The sequence below is a fragment of the Mandrillus leucophaeus genome, unplaced genomic scaffold, assembly GCF_000951045.1.
Source record: "Mandrillus leucophaeus isolate KB7577 unplaced genomic scaffold, Mleu.le_1.0 Scaffold1, whole genome shotgun sequence".
NCBI classification, from domain to species: Eukaryota; Metazoa; Chordata; class Mammalia; order Primates; family Cercopithecidae; genus Mandrillus; species Mandrillus leucophaeus.
In genome coordinates this window covers 13,869,823-13,889,203 of record NW_012098097.1, presented here as the reverse complement: position 1 = coordinate 13,889,203, position 19,381 = coordinate 13,869,823, and the positions used below count along the sequence as shown (strand labels likewise).

At 51.6% G+C, this 19,381-nt stretch overlaps 1 protein-coding gene across 1 annotated transcript in view; it reads right to left on the bottom strand.

Annotated features, from left to right (window-relative positions):
* CARD14 (caspase recruitment domain family, member 14) overlaps window positions 1-6,336 on the bottom strand; it is a 40,748-nt gene extending 34,412 nt beyond the window's left edge. The window contains exons 1-4 of the mRNA XM_011967323.1: window positions 6,189-6,336; window positions 2,752-2,982; window positions 1,612-1,749; window positions 321-646 (exon numbers count right to left, since the gene is read on the bottom strand). Coding sequence (XP_011822713.1) covers window positions 321-646; window positions 1,612-1,749; window positions 2,752-2,962 — 675 coding nt within the window. The 5' untranslated portion in view covers window positions 2,963-2,982; window positions 6,189-6,336. The remainder of the gene's footprint in view (window positions 1-320; window positions 647-1,611; window positions 1,750-2,751; window positions 2,983-6,188) is intronic.
* Between the last annotated feature and the right edge of the window lie 13,045 nt (window positions 6,337-19,381).

Sequence of the window (19,381 nt, the reverse complement as noted above, 5' to 3'; positions counted from 1 at the left end):
TCTACAAATATGGAGCCCAGAGTGTCCAGATCCGCCCAGGCGTCGGCAGGATGGGCAGTTCACAGACAAGCCGGCCAGGCCATGGGCAGCTACTGGACAAGGCACACCTCGCCGCCATGCAGGCTATACGGAGGGGCCCGGGTGGCCTCCTAGGGAGGGGAAGGATCAGCTTCCCAGAGGGGTCTCAGCCAAGGGTCTTGGGGCAGGGAAGCGTTAGACAAGGAAGAGGGAAAGGAGTTCCAGGCAGATGGACCAGCTAGTACAAAGGCCTGGGGGCAGACAGCAGCAGGGTCCCGCTGGGGTGCAGGGTGTCCCCCTACCTCCTCCTGCAGGCTGCGGCAGCGTGAGGCGGCCAGCTCCTTCTCCTGCAGGGCGCTGCTGTAGTGCAGTGAGAGGCTGAGCATCTCGTCCTTCAGCCTCAGCACCTCGTGGAAGTGGGTGCTAACCTCACGCTTCATGCGGCTGTGGTCAGCCTCCAGCTGGTGCAGGCCCTCGGCACGGGTCTCGGCCAGGCCCAGGCGCTCCTGCAGCTGCTGGCACCGCCGCAGCAGCACCTCCTTCTGCCCCTTCTCCTGGTTCAGCTCTTCTTGCAGGCTGCCGATGGCCCCAGCCAGGCACTCGGTCAGCTTGGATGTCTCCATGAGACCTGTGGGAAGATGGGCAGGTGGGCAAGTGAGCAGGTGGGAAGCTGAGCATGTGGGCAGATGGGCATGTGACAGGTGTGCAGGTGGGCCGGTGGGCCAACGCATTGCTCCCATGCCCCCACAGCCTTGCCCAAACTCCCCAGCAGGCCCCCAGCTTTAACCTGCTGGTCTCCTTAAAAGCTCCTGGGCCTCAAGCAGACTCGGTGCTTTGGCTGAATAAACAGCGTGACTCCCGATTTTGGCATGAGGGTTACCCACGCTGACCTTCCCCATGAGACCCCACTGTTGAGACTTAATGACCCTCCTTGGTAGCTGAGATGCGCTCAGTGCTAACTCATTTTAATGTTATCCCGAGAAAAAGATAAAACAAGAATACGAATCCATGTACTAGAACTCTAAAGAACATAAACACACACTGTGCGGGAATACGGGGAAAATGGTCTGTTCTCCACCGTTTTGGGTCATGTGAGTCTTGCTCCTTTCAATACATAAATCTTTCAACAGTTCCTCCAGGGAAGCCTAGAATTACTCCCTGAAGGAAAATGGGGAGCAGTGCACGGAAGGCTCTGCGGCCATGTACCCTCTGTCACCTCCTAGGAGCTGGGCCTGGGCTGTTCTGGCCCCTCCAGCAAAGCTGCAAGGTTAAAGGTGGACTCCAGGAGACACTCCCTTGCCCTTTGCTTGTGTCTCTCCAAGCAGATCTCCCTACCCCATCCCTCAGGGGTCTCCTCTTGGCGCTGGGTAATTAAGGACCAACCCTTTAGAGTCAAGGCGCAGGGGCTCCTTATCCTACCCACCCCCAATACAGGGAGGGGGTTTCTCACCCTCAGAGTGCTGAGGCTGGGACAGGGACTGCAGCCTGGAGGGAAGGGGGAGAAGGGTGAATCGGCAGGTAAGTGGGGCACCTAGGGTTACCAGGAGCCTGAGGTTCCTAGGCAGTGCCTGCGATCAGAGTCGGAGCTCTCACCGCTAAAGTTGCTGAAGTCAACATCAGGCTGCAGCCCAGTGACCAGGGTATAGACGTCAGGGTTGTGGAACTTCAGGCTCTCCAGGAAGGCGATGGCCCCGTTCTTCCCTCGAGTCTTCAGCAAATCCAGCAAGTGCCCTTGGGAGGCAGAACCGTCTGTTAGCTACCAAGGGGGCTGGGCTCCCTGGCTGGCTTCCCCACGGGGCTGGGGAAACCCTCCACACATCTAAGAATTGGGAGGTAAAAGCGGTTTTCCGGGATCTGCTGGGTGGGATGCGCCCTCACTACTCTCACAGGCTCCCTTTACCCACATGACCTCAGTCAGACTTGAGAAGGGTAAAACTGGCATTTATTGAGCAAAAACTGCAACCCTAGTGCTCTGGCAAGCATGGGGGGACGGGGACGGGGTGAGGAGGTCGGTCCCTGCTTGCAAGCACCTCCCTGGCAAGCCGGTGGGTGGTGCAGACGCAGGGTCCCACCACAGTGCCATCAGCTTTGGAGCCATGCACAGAAAGAAGCAGAGTGGCACCCCAGGGCTGCAGGGGACAGGTCCCAGGGAGCCTCGGGGCCTTCCACACCCAGGGCCCAGAGCCCATCTCTCTCAGCCAGAATGACTAGCGTGGATTAATCTCTCCTGTGTTTGGGGTTCATTCGCCAACATGCTGAATATTACCATGTTGACAGCTACCACCTACTGCCTGTTTTCTATAGCCTCAGCTTTGCAGTATTTTATAAACTAACTCACTTGCTTCTCCTAACAACTTTATATGGTAAAGCCATTAGCATTCTCATTTTTTAATGAATAAACACAGCTAGTGGGACCATCAGAATGGACTCCAAAGACATCGGTAGTGGTGTGAATGGTGGTTCCCCTTCAAAGACATGTTCATCTGGAACCTGTCCAGGTGACCTTTTGTGGAAAAAGGGCCTTTGCAGATATAAGTTAATGATTTCAAGATCAGATCATCCTGGTTATCCAGGTGGGCCCTAAATGCAAGAGCAAGTGTTTTTATAAGAGACACGATGAGAAGAGAACCCCTGAAGATAGAGGTAGACAGTGGAGCCATGTGGACCGAAAGCCAAGGAACACCTGGGGCCGCAGGAAGTTGGAAGAGGTGGGGAAGAGGGAGCTGCTCTCACCGGCCCTCATGGCGCTGTTGGTGAGCCGGGGGCTGTGCAGCACCTCCTCCTCGTCCAGCTGGCACAGCACCTTGGCCTGGCGCAGGTAGGGAGTGAGGCGGCTGGGGCAGATGCAGCGCACGATCCTGTGGCGGTGGCTCTCCATCATGTCCCACAGCGTCTCCTCGTCCAGTGCTGTGAGCGCAGAGTCCTTGCGGCACAGTTCCCCCATGGCTGGGCGCTGGAAGGACCCTAGGAGGGGCGGCCATGGGGGTGGAGCTGTCAGGGAAGCAGGAGCCCAGGACAGCCAGGGTGACACCATTTTAAAATTAACTCCATCGTAAAATTTGCAAGGTGCACTCTTTGCCAGTCAGAACCCACGGTCCTGGGATGTTTACAGCAGAGGAAGCAGCATGGTAACGCCTGCAAGGACAAACTCCCATGACGACAAAATGTCCGGACGCCCATCACAGGATAAGATCTGCTTTGAAGATGATTATACTCATCACCATGGTGTTGGAACGACCTTGACGGTCTTTGCCATGCTGGTTTCTCTCTCTGCGTAAGACTGAGTGCTATGGCCCCACCTGCTCTACCCCAATCCTAAGCAATAACGTCGCTAATTCACACTTTGTTGTGTCAGTTACAGCTTTTTCTAAAAAATGAAAGTAAATAAATACTTATTTTTTTTTGGCCGGGTGAGGTGGCTCACGCCTGGCCGAGGTGGGCAGATCATGAGGTCAGGAGATCGAGACCATCCTGGCTAACATGGTGAAACCCCGTCTGTACTAAAAATACCAAAAAAAATTAGCCGGGTGTGGTGGTGGGAGCCTGTTGTCCCAGCTACTGGGGAGGCTGAGGCAGGAGAATGGCGTGAACCCGGGAGGCAGAGCGTGCAATGAGCCGAGATCACGCCACTGCATTCCAGGCTGGGTGACACAGCGATACTCTGTCTCAAAAAAAAAAAGAAAGAAATTCATCCAAAATAATGGTAGTAGGCTAGGCATATTGGCTCGTGCCTATAATCCCAGCACTTTGAGAGGCCAAGGCGGAAGGATTGCTCAAACCTAGGAGTTCGAGACCAGCCTGGCCAACATGGTGAAACCCTGTCTCTACTAAAAATACAAAAATTAGCCAGGTATGGTGGTATGCACCTGCAATCCCAGCTACTCAGGAGGCTGAGGCAGGAGGATCATTTGAGCCTGGGAGGCAGAGGTTGTGGTGAGCTGAAATTGTGCCACTGCACTCCAGCCTGGGTGACACAGGGAGACCCTGTCTCAGTAAACACACACACACACAAACAAACAAATAACAGTAGGGGTGCTACACTTTGGAAATGCTGCTTTATATATTCTTCACGAAAGGTAATTTTCATTAGAAGCAAGACTGTCGGCTTCTCTAGAGCCGAGATCGTGCCACTGCACTCCAGCCTGGGTGATACAGCGAGACTCTGTCTAAAAAAACAACAAAAAAGTTCCTATTGTTTTCAGCTACCTAGCAGGTGGTCCCTTGTTTGCAGAGGCCCAGGACACTGATATAGAGGACTGCACAGAGGACTCCATGCAAGGGAATGTGCTGGGAAATGACACTGGGCACAAGTGCCTTGGGGAAGATGCTTCAGGGTTGCAACGGCCAGCACGGCTCGGCTGTGGAGAGTGTGGGCTTACAAAGGTGGCCAGGCAGACAGAGGGTGGACAGGTCCCCGAAAGGGCTGAGCTGCAGCTGGTCTGGGGCTACCACCAGGGCTGATGTCCCAAGCCCAGGTCTGTCTGGACAGAGTACATGAAGCATGTTGCCGTTACAGCCTGGAACGCCTGCTCTTCAGGGGACATGCTGGCTAGTGCAGACTCTAAGAGCTGTTGGAGGTCCTCAGCAGTCACCTGCCCAGCCTCCTGTCCTAGCAAGAGGCCCAGGCACCCTAGCTTTGGAGATGAGCTGTGTTCCCTGCTGTGCCCCTGTCTGAGCCCCTATGTGGCATCAACATAAGGCCATTAGCTTATGAATCCATCTAAATACTTTTAAAATGTTTTAAAACTGTGCACTGTTTCCAGCATATTAAAAAAATCCTCCAAATAACAAATATCCTGCAAATAACAAATATCTGCGTACCCACTGTGTGGATTCAACCTCTTGACATTCTGCACTTCAAGTTTCTTTTTAAGGAAACGAGAGACAGATGGCGCCTTTTGTTCTCTTCAGTCCTTCTTCCCTCCCTCTCTGGCCAGACATTCTAAAAATCATTTAAAAATGGTTTTTTTTTTTTTGAGGTAGGGTCTTGCTCTGTTGCCCAGGCTGGAATGCAGTGAGGTGATCGTGGCTCACTACAGCCTTGAGCTCCCAGACCCAAGCAATCCTTCCACCTCAGTCTCTCAAGTACCTGAAGCCACAGGCATGCGCCACCATGCCTGGCTTATTTTTTAATTTTTGTAGAGATGGAATCTCCCTATGTTGCCCAGGCTGGTCTCGAACTCCTAGGCTCAAGTGATCTGTCTACCTCAGCCTCTGAAAGTACTGGGATTACAGCCCAGCCTAAAAATGATATTTTAAAAATCATTTCCTATAAGTGGAAGTGTGTATAAACAGTATATAGTATCTTTGCATGATACTTCAAGCAGACAGCAGGTTTACATCAACAGCACCTTCAGTGTTAGCTGGAACTTCACAGAAACTATCGTTCTGTGCAAGGCTGTACAGCTTCTGAGGTTTCTCATACTGATACATGCAGCTTGATACATGCACGATCCCTCAGACTGTGCACCGGATTCAATGACATGAATAACCACGTGGACTTATCATGCTCCTGTGTGAGGATATCAGGTTGTGCCTAATTTTTCTCCACTGCCCACAGAGCTGCAGCCACCGCCTTTGTTAATCTCTTGGGCACAGGTGGGAGCGATTCCTCACAGACCCATGAATTCCCGTGACTTGATTCTTTTCATTTGGAATGAGAGGCTGGACCATGGGAGACAGATGCCTCTTGAAGGGGTCTGTATGCTAAAAATACTTGAGAATCAGAGCAAATCAACACCTGCCATCTAAAAAATGGAAAATGGGCCAGCTGCAGTGGCTCATGCCTGTAATCCCAGCACTTTGGGAGGCCAAGGCAGGAGGATCACCTGAGGTCAGGAGTTCGAGACCAGCCTGACCAATATGGCGGAACCCCATCGCTACTAAAAATACAAAAATTAGCCACGCATGGTGGCGAGTGCCTGTAGTCCCAGCTACTTGAGAAGCTGAGGCAGGAGAATCGCTTGAACCTGGGAGGCAGAGGTTGCAGTAAGCCGAGATTGCGTCATTGCACTCCAGCCTGGGTGACAGTGCGAGACTCCGTCTCAAAAATTTAAAAAAATATATATTTAAAAATTTAAATAAAACATGGAAAATGATAGTTGGAGAGTCGTGTGTGCAGGAGCAGCGCCACAAGCCCTCCGAGGAGCCGGGTCTCCGGAAGTACTCACCAGGGGTCTCAGGGTCGTTTTTGCAGGAGCTCCGTGCAGCAGGGTGAGGTCCTCAGTCCCCGCAACCTCTCCAAAGCCCAGTGTGGTGCCAGCTGCCTCCTCTCTGCAGGCTGCTGGGCAGGATGGAGCTGGGCAGAAGGAAGAGCCTGAAGCCAAAGCAGCACCAGGTGAAATGACGGTGATTTCAAGCCATGTGACCTGTTCCAGAACTCAAAGTTCGGTCACAACAACCGCAAGCGGCGGGGAAAAGACGTTAAACTGGGATCCGGGAAATAACTCGACAGACCTTTGACCCCTGTGGTTTTCCCAGTAACTACTGAAGCTTCCTTAGCACTTGGAAGCAGACTTCTAGAATGTACCTGGGCTTTGAACCCTAGACTACCAAGGAGAGTTGATAGGCGCACCAGTTATCCAAAGCGTCCACAGGCCTGTCTGGGGCTCCCCACAGGGCCAGGCCACTCATATCCTTCTGTTGAGTCTCCTTGCCCGGAAGGAAGAACAGCTGGAGAGGACAGCGAGGGGCCCAGAGGCCGGGGCCGGCAGGTGAGGAGGAGAGGAGAACCAGCCTAGGGCAGCTCTGCCTCACTCCTTCTGATCTCAGTCCTATTTCTCACTGGAACAGGTGATTGAGGTTTGTGAGTCACTGATTGTGGCACCCCAAAAAGAATGCTGAGTCTTGGCCCCCAGTACCTGTAAATAGGACCTCATTTGGGAATAGGTACCTGCCAACATAATCAAGTTGAGGTCATTAGGGTGGGCCCTTGTCCAGGGATGCGTGCCCTTATAACAAGAGGAGAAGGGCTGGGTGCAGTGGCTCATGCCCATAATCCCACACTTTGAAAGGCCAAGGCGGGCAGATTGGTTGAGCTCTGGAGTTTGAGACCAGCCCAGGCTACACAGTAAGACCTTGTCTCTGCTAAAAATTTTGTTCTTTCTTTTTTTTTTTTTTTTGAGACAGAGTCTTGCTCTTGTCGCCCAGGCTGGAGTGCAATGGCACAATCTCGGCTCACTGCAACCTCTGCCTCCCGTGTTCAAGCAATTCTCCTGCCTCAACCTCCTGAGTAGCTGGGATTATAAGTGCGTGCCACCACGCCCAGCTACTTTTTGTATTTTTAGTAGAGACGGGGTTTCACCATGTTGGCCAGGCTGGTCTCGATCTCCTGACCTCAAGTGATCCGCCTGCCTCGGCCTCCCAAAGTGCTGGGATTACAGGTGTGAACCACCATACCCGGCCTAAAAAAATTTTTTTTTAATTAGCCAGGTGTGGTGGTGCACACCTGTAGTCGTAGCTACTGGGGAGGCTGAGGTGGGAGGATTGCCTGAGCCTGGGAGGTATAGGTTGCAGAGCTGAGATAGTGCCACTCCACTCCAGCCTGGACGACAGAGCAAGACTCTGTCTTAAAAAAAAAAAAAAAGAAGAAGAAGAAGAGGAGAAGGGCCCTAGACCTAGACGCCCCATGACCACCCCATGTTGGCTGAGGCCGAGACTGGAGTAACACGCCGAGGGTCGGTGGTAACACTAGAAACTCAAGAGAAGGCATGAGGTAGACCCTCCCTGGAGCCTTCATGGGGGGTGCGGCCCTGCTGACCCCTGGAGTGTGGACTTCTGGCCTCCAGAACCACGAGCAAATACTTTTCTGTTATTTTAAGCCACCCAGTTTACGGTAATTTATGATGGCAGCCAGAGGAAGCGTGCACGGCGGCAAAGGGGATGTGGAAATTGTCCGTCCATCTCCAGCGATGCGCTGCCAATGGGCATGTTCCCATGGAAGGCTCCTGAGTTCCCGGCCTCCACCCAGTAGAAGCTTGTGTTGCTGGAGTCTGACTCCAAGTCAGAATGATCCTCTGTCCCACTTCAGGACCAGCTATATAATCTGCGGAGCTCAGTGCAAAATGAAAGTACGGTGCGCTTGTTTTAAAAACGTATTCAGGCCAGGCGCGGTGGCTCAAGCCTGTAATCCCAGCACTTTGGGAGGCCGAGATGGGCGGATCACGAGGTCAGGAGATCGAGACCATCCTGGTGAACACGGTGAAACTCCGTCTCTACTAAAAATACAAAAAACTAGCCGGGCAAGGTGGTGGGCGCCTGTAGTCCCAGCTACTCGGGAGGCTGAGGCAGGAGAATGGTGTAAACCCGGGAGGCGGAGCTTGCAGTGAGCTGAGATCCGGCCACTACACTCCAGCCTGGGCGACAGAGCGAGACACCGTCTCAAAAAAAAAAAAATTCAGAATTTCAAGGCAGCAATAGCAGAGCAATAAAGTCAGCCCAGGGCCCCCGACTCCAGCCCTGCCTCGCATAACTGAGGGGTCTTCAGGCCCACTGTCTATCAGGGCGGTAGCTAAAGGTAGGGGATGGTTTCCTTCACAGAAGATGGAATGTCCTAAAGTTAACTGTGGTGTTGTTTGCACTTATCTGTGAATACACTAAAAGCATCGTAAACGGATGAATTGTGTGCCATGTGGGTTATAGCTCTTCCTTTTTTTTTTTTTTTTTTTTTTTGTGAGACAAGGTCTTGCTCTGTTGCTCAGGCTGGAGTGCAATGGTGTAATCTCTGCTCACCTCAATGTCCATCTCTCGGGCTTAAGTGATCCTCTACCTTAGCCTCCTGAGTATCTGGGATTACAGATATGTGCCACCATGCCAGGCTCATTGTTTTTTTTTTTTTTTTTGGAGAGATGGGGGTCTCACTATGTTGCCTGGGCTGGTCTCAGACTCCTAGGTCCAAGCAATCCTCCCACCTCAGCCTCCGAAAGTGCTAGGATTATAGGTGTGAGCCACTGCGCCTGGCCGTGAGTTATATCTCAACAGTTGTTTAAAAAAAAAAAAAGATCCAGGCATGGTGCAGTGGCTCACGCCCGTAATTTGGAAGGCAGAGGTAGAAGGATCGCTTGAGCCCAGGAATTCGAGACAAGTCTAGGCAACATAGGACGTTCCTGTCTCTAAAAACAAACAAACAAACAAACAAACAAAAGATTCGAGAGTACCTGGCGATCCCACCCTGCCTCCCGCTTCCCTCTCTGACCCCACTCCCTTCCAGGAAGCCGGAGGAGGGTGGGCTGAGGAGGTCCCTGCAGTGACCGGTTCTGCCCCTGCCACCCCACGGCCAGGGCTGGGGGGTCCACAGTGCATGGGACACCGGCACCCTCTTTCCTTTCTCTTCGTTTTCAGCCTAGGCTGGGCCCCCATCCCAGCCAGGGCCTGCCTGTTCAGCGCCCCCACCACAAGCGGGGTTCCTCTCTTGCCAGCTCCTGTTCTCTGCCAGGAGGTGTCTGTCAGGAGCGTGTGCTCCGGGCGTTCCCCTGTCGGCCTCCTCCCTTCCATCCCCTTGGCTTCCTCATTCCAGGATCCCTGTTCACCTCAGCTGACCCCGTGACCCCCTAGGAATGTTTCTGGCTCCTGCAGAGGCGTCTGGGGTTCCCCTCACTTAGATGGCAACCATGTGGGCGCAGTCATTCCGTCATGTCAAGCCCAAAGTCTCCAGGTCAAACCCAACACAGGACCAGGGCAGCCTCCTGTACCTCCCTCCCCAGCTCCTGGCGAAATGAACCAAATGTTGCTCTTTAAAAAGTTAAAAAAATAAATGAGTGAATAAAGCAGCAACCACGAAATGAGGAAAGAAAAACAACTTTTCTGCCACAAACTGAAAAATAGCAGAGGCCGGGCACGGTGGCTCACGCCTGCAATCCCAGCACTTCGGGAGGCTGAGGCAGGCAGATTGCTTGAGCCCAGGAGCTCGAGACCAGCCTGGGCGACATGGCGAAACCCTGTCTCTACAAAAAATACAAAAATTAGCCGGACATGGTAGCACGAGCCCGTGATCCCCAAACTACTTGGGAGGCTGAGGTGGAAGGATCACTTGAGCTCAGGAGGCAGAGGTTGCAGTGAAATGAGATTGCATCACTGCACTCCAGCCTGGATGACAGAGTGAGACCCTGTCTTAAAAAAAAAAAGGTAAAAAAAAAAGAGGCCGGGCGTGGTGGCTCACGCCTGTATCCCAGCACTTTGGGAGGCCGAGGCGGGCAGATCACGAGGTCAGGAGATCGAGACCATCCTGGCAAACACGGTGAAACCCCGTCTCTACTAAAAATACAAAAAAAAAAAAAAATTAGCCGGGCGTGGTGGCGGGCGCCTGTAGTCCCAGCTTCTCGGGAGGCTGAGGCAGGAGAATGGCGTGAACCCGGGAGGCGGCAGAGCTTGCAGTGAGTGGAGATCACGCCACTGCACTCCAGCCTGGGCGACAGAGCGAGACTCTGTCTCAAAAAAAAAAAAAAAGAAAAATGGCAGACAAGCCCTGAAACCAAAGGAGTGGTGCCAAGGGGCACTGGGGGCACAGGTGCCAGTGCAACCCTTAGGGACAGACTGCGGGAAGAGGGGGCCTAAGCATCCCTCTACTGTTTGGGCAGCTGAAGAGAAGTCTAGGGAAGTCAGAGAAAATGCCCAGAGCTGCCTCCAGCTTCCCTGGGAGTCCTCAGCAGGGGTGGGGAGGAGGCTGTACTGAGCCAGGAGAGAGCCCAGGCCTGGCTGCCCTTCTCAGTGTGGGGCAACCACCGGATTTCTTTAATCACACATCCAGTACCAAACTACGGTGGGAATAGCGTCTTCCAGCCAAATAAGAAGATTCTTTACCCTAAGAAATAATGCACGCAGTAGAAATCAGGGTGGCGGTAGGGGAAGGAAGTTGTCACTTTATCTTCCATGACCCTGTGCTATCTAAAATAAAGTAAGGCCAGGCGACGTGGCTCATGGCTGTAATCCCAGCACTTTGGGAGGCAGAGGTAGGCGGGTTGCCTGAGGTCAGGAGTTCAAGACCAGCCTGGCCAACATGGCAAAATCCCGTCTCTACTAAAAATACAAATATTAGCTGGGTGTGGTGGCGCACGCCTGTAATCCTAACTACTCGGGAGGCTGAGGCAGGAGAATCGCTTGAACAAGGGAGGCAGAGGTTGCGGTGAACCGAGATCGCGCCACTGCACTCCAGCCTGGGAGACAGAGCGAGACTCCATTGCAAATTAATTAATGAATTACATTCAACAAAATGCTGATTTTATTTTATTTTCCGTTTTGTGGAGAATGGGGTCTTGCTATGTTGGCCAGGCTCTCAAACTCCTGGGCTCAAGCAGTCCTCTCACCTCTGCCTCCCTGAGTGCAATGATTACAGGTATGAGCCACCAAACCCAGCACTGATTTTACATCATGTCACTAATTTATCAAGGTTTTTGTAATCTCTTGTCTGAATCTTGGGGATTTTTAGGAACTAAGAGTTCTGGTCATTGTGAAACTGTTCTACCTCATTTGGCATTCCATTATTATTTTTGACAATTAAAAAATCTTTTTGGCCGGGCGTGGCGGCTCACACCTGTAATCCCAGAATTTTGGGAGACCGAGGTGGGCAGATCACAAGGTCAGAAGTTCAAGACCAGTATGGCCAACATAGTGAAACCCCATCTGTACTAAAAATACAAGAAAGTACCCGAGTGTGGTGGTGTGCGCCTGTAATCCCAGCTACTTGGGAAGCTGAGGCAGGAGAATCGCTTGAACCTCGGAGGCAGAGGTTGCAGTGAGCCGGGATCACGCCATTGCACTCCAGCCCGGGAGACAGTGCGAGACTCCATCTAAAAAAAAGAAAAAATGTCGAATCTGGATGCACTGCCTATGAGTTAGCCCAGCTCCTCAAGGAGCAGTACGTAAGAAATAAAAACAATAAAAAAAACTTTTTTCAGCAACATCTGAGCTGAACTAAAATTTAAGTAAAATTAAAAGTTTACATTTAAATCATGTAGAATATGATACCACTTTTATGAAACCGTGTTAGTTTATCTCTGGGAGTCCCTCAATCTATGTGCCCATCCATCCATTCATTCCAATCCATCCATTCATTCCAATCTGCCGATCAGTCTGTCCTGTCATTCCGCGCGCGCGCGTGTATGTGTGTGTGCATGAGAGAGAAAGAGGGGGAGAGAGACGGAGAGGCAGAGAGCAGAGGGATGTGGGAACACTCCTCACCAATGCTAATAATGCTTGTTGTTCATGGTGGTTGATTGTTAAGAAACCTGTCGAGGCCGAGCGCGGTGGCTCACGCCTGTAATCCAGCACTTTCAGAGGCCGAGGCAGGTGGATCACTTGAGGTCAGAGTTCGAGACCAGCCTGCCAACATGGTGAAACCCCATTTCTACTAGAAATAGAAAAATTAGCCGGCCGTGGTGGTGCTCGCCTGTTGTCCTAGCTACTAGGGAGGCTGAGGCAGGAGAATCACTGGAACCTGGGAAGCGGAGGTTGCAGAGAGCGGAGATGGCGCCACTGCACTCCAGCCTGGGAGCCAGGGTGAAACTCCATCTCAAAAAAAAAAAAAAAAAAAAGAAAAAAAAAAGAAATCTGTTTAGAATAAACAAGCATGGGTTCAATAAAAACCATAAAGTCATTATTTTAGAAAACAATAAAATTAATCCAATTGATCAAACAGAGAAGGAGATGGGCCTCATCCTAGAAGTATTCGCCACGGAACACTGGGGTCCGAGGTTGTCTGAGACAGTCCTGTTTATGACCCGTGTCCTAGAGTAATGATCAACGGTGCCACCTTTCTCTCTCAATACAGACTCGGTTTAGGGGCACATCTTCACAGGAAGGGGAGGCGAAGGCACGCCGAGGCCGAGCTTCTCCAGCTACAGCAGGGATACCCGCAGAAACGTCTCCTCTCCTGCTCCCCTCAGCCCCGATGAATGTGGTGCATGGAGGGGGTGGGAGCCCAGGGGATGACAGATACTGGCTGAAGTGGGGAAAGTTCTAGAAGAGGGAAAGCGGGAGGAAGACTTGGCTGGTCCAGGATGCATCAGTTGGGAAGACAACTGTTTCTTACCCTCAGGGCAGGATTTCTTAGCTTTCCACTTAGTGAAGGACAGTGCAGCATCTTCATAAAATCCCGGTATTTGCCCCCAAATCTCTTACGAAACATCTACGTCAATAGGCATCGGCCTGAGCCTAGAGGTTCCAAAGCAGATGGAAAATACAGGAGTCCCTGACGGGTCGCCTACAAGGCCTTTCTTTGTGGCCAATGGCCCTGTGATTAAGTTGGTGCCAAAGAACCAATGACCCAAAAACTAGGGCTTACCGCAGTATAATGTTTGTTCCTAGCAAATGACACTCTGGCACTCTCTCTAGTATTTCACTATATCGAGTTGTCAAGGGGCCACGTCTCCAGCTTGCGGCTGAAACCCTGGGAGTTCTGGACAGCCAGGTCTGTGTGGATACCCTGAGGACCAGGACTGGTGGCCAGCCCCAGACTACAGGTTCCTTGGGTGCCTTCCCAGAACTGGGTCCAGGTGGCAATGGCTGGGTCTGGGAGGGTCCTCTCGTTGGACTGCTCCTCTGCCCCTGACTTGCCCCAGCCTCACAGGACTCCTGAGGAGGCTCTGAGGGTGCTGACTGCGCCCTCCCATCAGACTAAACTCAGAAAGCCAGGGCAGCTCAAGCCAAAGCTGCCTCATCAGCAGCTGAAGGCAGAGGCTCTGCAGGACTCTCCAGACCCCAGCCTATTGCCCCAGCCAGCTGCCCCTCAGGCTTCTGGAGCCCCCAGAGCCACACTGGGCTTCGAGCATCAGTGGGTGGAGCTAAACAGAAGTCACTAGTCCCTTCTGCAGTTGCAGTGAAGCAACTTACAGTAGACTCCAATGGCAGTTAACAATTGCAGGAGCTTCTTTGTAACTTGTCCCAATGTAAATAGGGGTTAGTCCTAACAGACAAAACAAACAAACAAACAAACAAACACTTTAGGGCTGGGCACGGTGGCTCAAGCCTGTAATTCCAGCACTTTGGGAGGCCAAGGCAGGAGGATCGCTTGAGCCCAAGAGATTGAGGCTGCAGCGAGCTGTGATTGTGCCACTGCACTACAGCCTGGGTGACAGAGCAAGACCCTGGCTCAAAAAAAGGCAAAGAACAAAAGAGAGAGAGAGAGAGAAAGGAAGGAAGGAGGGAGAGAGGGAAGGAAGGAAGGAAGGAAGGAAGGAAGGAAGGAAAGAAAAAAAGCAGGAAGGCAAGAAAGCAAGCTAAATAGAAGTCACTAGTCCCTTCTGCAGTTGCAGTGAAGAAAGTAAAGAAGGAAAGGAGGGAAGGAAGGAAGGAAGGAAATGAAAGAAGGAAGGAAATGAAGGAAGGAAGGAAGTGAAGGAAGGAAGGGGAGAGAGAAAGAAAGAAAGAGAGAAAGAAAGAAAAGAAACAGAAAGAAAAAGAAAAAGAAAAAAGAGAGAGGGAAGGAGGAAGAGAAAGAGAGAAAGAAAGAGAGAAAGAGAGAAAGAAAGAAAAGAGGCCGGGAGCAGTGGCTCACACCTGTAATCTCAGCACTTTGGGAGACCAAGATGGGCAGATCACCTGAAGTCAGGAGTCTGAGACCAGCCTGGCCAACATGACAAAACCCTGTCTCTACTAAAAATAAAAAAAATTAACCGGGCGTGGTGGCATGCAACTATAGTCCCAGCTACTTGGGAGGCTGAGGCAGGAGAATCGCTTGAACCCAGGAGGCAGAGGTTGCAGTGAGCCAAGATTGTGCCACTGTACTCTAGCCTGGGCGATAGAGGGAGACTTCTGAAAAAGGCAAGAAGAGGGGAGGGGAAGGGAGGAGAGGAGAGGGTCCAGAGATCCCTAATTCCAAACTCTGAATCTAACTGTACAATTCTAGAAGAACCTAAGATCATAAAATCCTGAGCATCTAAGATGTGGGTTCTCCTTATTTGACCCCTCCCAGGTCAATATCCTTCTCCTAACCCAAGGGTCAGTCTCTTCCCTTGCCAGTGAAGTAGGGAAGAAGGCACATGTACACACACACACACACACACACACACAGGTACACACCCCATGGGGGGCAGATGGTCACAAGCCCAGGAGGAGGGGGGCACAGCTCATCCCAGCCCCCCAGTGCCATGACAGGCTCGCTGTGCCCCTGCTACCAAGAGCAGGCAGCTGGTCTTGCTCACTTTGTTCTGAACTTAGACACCTTCCTTCCCCTGTCTTTCGTCCCGCGGCAAAAGTGAGGAGATGAGAGTATAAAACGGAGAATCCCTTTCATCTAGCATGACCCGTGCTGTTTAAAGGTGGAACTCAGCATTCAGAGAATGTTCCAGCGATTGATCCAGCAACACAGACAAGCCATTTTCTGCTCTCTAGTCCACACACAAGGCAGCACCTCCACTCCTGATGAGGAAGAAGCCGGCCCCTCCCACTCCCCTGGGACGCTCTTGGCCCCATCAGACCTGTGTTGGTTGAGCCCCTCCGTAGGCTGAGCCCTCCATAGGCTGACCTGCTGTCTGCTGGATGGACTGTGTGCACTTACCTGCACTCTCCCAGGGAAGCGAGGACTGAATGTGGCCCAATCTCTGGCTGAACTGAACGGCAGTGGACAAGCAGGTTTGACAGGCACGTCCCACAGGAGCAGTACCTTATATGGGGCTTCTATGAGCCATCGAAGCACAGTACATTCCCACAGCTGGGCATTGATGTAAGAACCACAGGGATGGCGGAGAACAGTCTGTGCATCTGGTCGACCCACAGAAGATGGTGACTGAGGGGAAGGCTTCAGGGTTGGGGACTGGGAATCCTCTCTCCTTTGTGAATGGTCACCCAGTTCATCATTTCTACCCTTGGGAAAATCCTAGGAAGACCAGGATAAATTCTAGGGCCCTTCTTGGTTCTCCTGATCCATTATTGGAAGTATCTAAATAATTACAATAGATCCATCTCAAGTCAACATTTCATAACTACTGTTTAGATTTAGATGAAAGTCTTGGTCCTCCATGTTGACATATGTCTAGAATCTGATCGATTTTCGCCACCTGCATTGTGGTGCCCTGATCATGGCCCACCGGGACCTCTGCAGTGGCTTCTAACTTCTTCCCACGCCCCCATCACCAGTGCTCAACGTAGCAGGCAGAGAAGTCCTGCTAGAGCATGAGTCAGCTCCTGTCATTCCCTTCGGTGTACAGGTCCTGGAGTCCTCAGCATGACCACGAGGCTCTGCTTATCAAGTCCTTGCTGACCTTCTCTCTCTTTCACCTGCTCCAAACACACAGCCTGACAGTCTTGACCATCCAGGCACACTTCTGCCCCAGGGCCTTTGCACCTGCTGTTCCCACTGCCTGGAATACTCTTTCCCGTCCTTCCTTCCAGACTCAAATGCTACTTCCCAGATCATCCTACTTAAGTCTGTAGACCTCCCATCCCAGCCTTCTCTCCCCTTCCCTGTTTCATCTTCTCTGTGGGAATACTGCCTTGACCTAGTGTGTATTCTAGGTACGTGGCTTCCTGCCAGCCTCCCCACTCCTCAGTCACCTACTGAGGACAATAATTATTTGTTTTTCTTGTTCCTTGCTGTGTCCCCACCCCTAGGGCTGTGATATTCCATAAATATTGGTTGAGTGAATGAATAAACATTGGTGGGGGCTTAGTTTCCAATGATACAGACACTGAAAGAAGGGAAATTCACAGCTCCATGGCCTGAGAACCTTCAGGATTCTCCTGCAGATAGTCAAAGGTCAGCTTTCAAGGTCATGTAGCTCGTGGTGGCTGAGCAGCAACTCCCACCCAATCTCCTGGTGATGGGCCGGCTGAGGGCACAGCCAGCTGGGCAGAGCAAGTGAGAACAGAGGCCGAGGCCAGGTACAGACATGAACTCTCCAACCAGGGTTCCAGCCCCACTGGGTGTCAGCTTCCCCTTGGGCAGGTTGGTTAAGCCCCTAAGACTCAGCTCTCTCGGTTTCCTCCAGCAGGCCTCAGGATAAGCCCTGCCCCACGGTGGGAAAGCTCGCCAGCTCATCACACTGTGCTGGCCACAAAGAAAGGTCTAGTTACAGAAAATGCAAAGACATGCTGCCATTCCCAGTAAAAGAGGGGGCCAGAAGAATGCACCGGAGACAGGAGGAGTCTCACTCAGAACAGAAATAGCCATAGAAATAGTCAAGGCGCAGCCATAAAAAGGAATGAAGGGCCTTTGCAGAGACATGGATGAAGTTGGAAGCCATCATTCTCAGCAAACTAACATGGGACCAGAAATCCAAACACCGCATGTTTTCACTCATAAGTGGGAGCTGAACAATGAGAACACATGGACACAGGGAGGGGAACAACACACACGGGGGCCTGTGGTAGGGGGAGTGGAGGGAGAGCATCAGGGCAAATAGCTAACGCACGTGGGGCTTAAAACCTAGGTGATGGGTTGACAGGTGCAGCAAACCACCACGCCACACATTTACTTACGTAACAAACCTGCACGTTCTGCACATGTATCCCAGAACCTAAAATAAAATACAATAAAATAAAAACAGTCAAGGAAGCCACAACCCCAAAGGACCCTGTGTTTTCTGAGGGCAAAAACCGTATCTTAGGCTGAGTGTTGTGGCTCATGCCTGTAAGCCCAGTGCATTGAGAGGCTGAGGAGGGAGGGTTGCTTGAGGCCAGGAGTTCGAGATCAGCCTGGGCAACATAGGAAGACCCTGTCTCTACAAAAAATAATTAAAAAAAAAAAAAAAAAAGCCAGATGTGGTGCAACATGCCTGTGGTCCCAACTACTCCAGAGGCTGACATGGGGGGTTCGCTTGAGCCCAGGAGGTAGACGCTGCAGTGAGCCGTGGTTGCACCACTGCACTCCAGCCTGGGCAGCAGAGGGAGACCCCGTCAAACAAAACAAAACAAAACAAAAAAACGTATCTTAATCACTATGGTGTCTTCAGGAGGGCCCCACTGGCAGGTCATCTGTATCACACAGAATTGCAGCTGCGTACACATGTCCAGAGCCAATAAAGCAGCACCTCTAGTAATCTGGCCAGGTTAGCTTAGGGTAACCCTAGAAAAACTCGGAAGGGGGACCTGCAGGACAGGGGCCAGCAGGCACCAGGACGGCACTACCCAGGGGCTCTGTGCCCTGTGGCAGTGATCAGTAAAGAAACAGACATGTGCCAGACTTGGGCCAGCTGTAGAGCTCCTCTGGGCACACTTTTTTTTTTTTTTTTTTTTTTTTGAGACAGAGTCTTGGCTGAGGTGCAGTGGCTTGACTTCAGCTCACTGCAGCCTCCACCTCCCAGGTTCAAGCGATTCTCCTGCCTCAGCCTCCTGTATAGTTGGGACTACAGCTATGTGCCACTGCGCCCAGCTAATTTTTGTATTTTTAGTAGAGATGGGATTTCACCATGGTGGCCAGGCTGGTGTCAAACTCCTGATCTCAAGTGATCCACCCACCTCAGCCTCCCAAGGTGCTGGGATTACAGGCATGAGCCACCACGTCTGGCCTCCTCTGGGCACTTTATTCATCCCTAGAATTTAGGGAGTTGGGGAAAAGCTTTGCCTTGAAATCATGATGTTGGCACCAGATGAAGATGGAGGCGTGAGCCCTACAAGAATAAAAATCAGATCCTCAAAAGAAACCCCCAAGATCAGGAGTTTAGGTCGATTGAGGTAGGGGGCCTCTACCTGACTCCCCTACCATGGGTGGATGTAAATAAAGGGTCAGGGTGTATAAACAGGAGCTTATGCATCTGCACTCTTGTACCTAGGGGCTGGGAGGATTCCAGGACTTACCCCAAGATACTCTAAACAGGTCCTCAACATCCTAGCTGGAGACCAGAGTAGGCGTCTCGGGCTGGGTGACTGGCTGTGGATGAGGATGAGTGGCAGCAGAGACCTCACGCCCACCTCTGGGCTGCAACAGTGCGTGCAGTGGGCTGGGTGGGGAACGGCAGGAAGCAGCTATTTCCACAAGAGCTGGTAAAACTGGTCACTCCTGTTGTGTTTTACAACTGCCTACCTGACAGCTCTGCTTGGGTGTCTAGCCGCCTCAAATATAACCCAGCTAAGTCATATCTACTGACTTCTTTTTCTTTTTCATTTTAAATTATTGAGGCAAAATTCACACAACATAGAATTAACCATTCACAAATTAAAAAAAAAAAAAAATACAGGGTCTTGCTGTGCTGCCCAGGCTGGAGTGCAGTGGTGTGATCATAGCTCACTTCAGCCCGAAACTCCTAGGCTCAAGTAATCCTCACGCCTCAGCCTCCCAAGTAGTTGGGATTACAGGCATGTGCCACCACATTCAGCTAACTTAAAAATTTTTTCTTTGTAGAGATGGGGTCTTGCCATATTGCCCAGGCTGGTCTCAAATATCTGGCCTCAAGTGATCCTCCTGTCTCAGCCTTTCGAAGTACTGGGATTACAG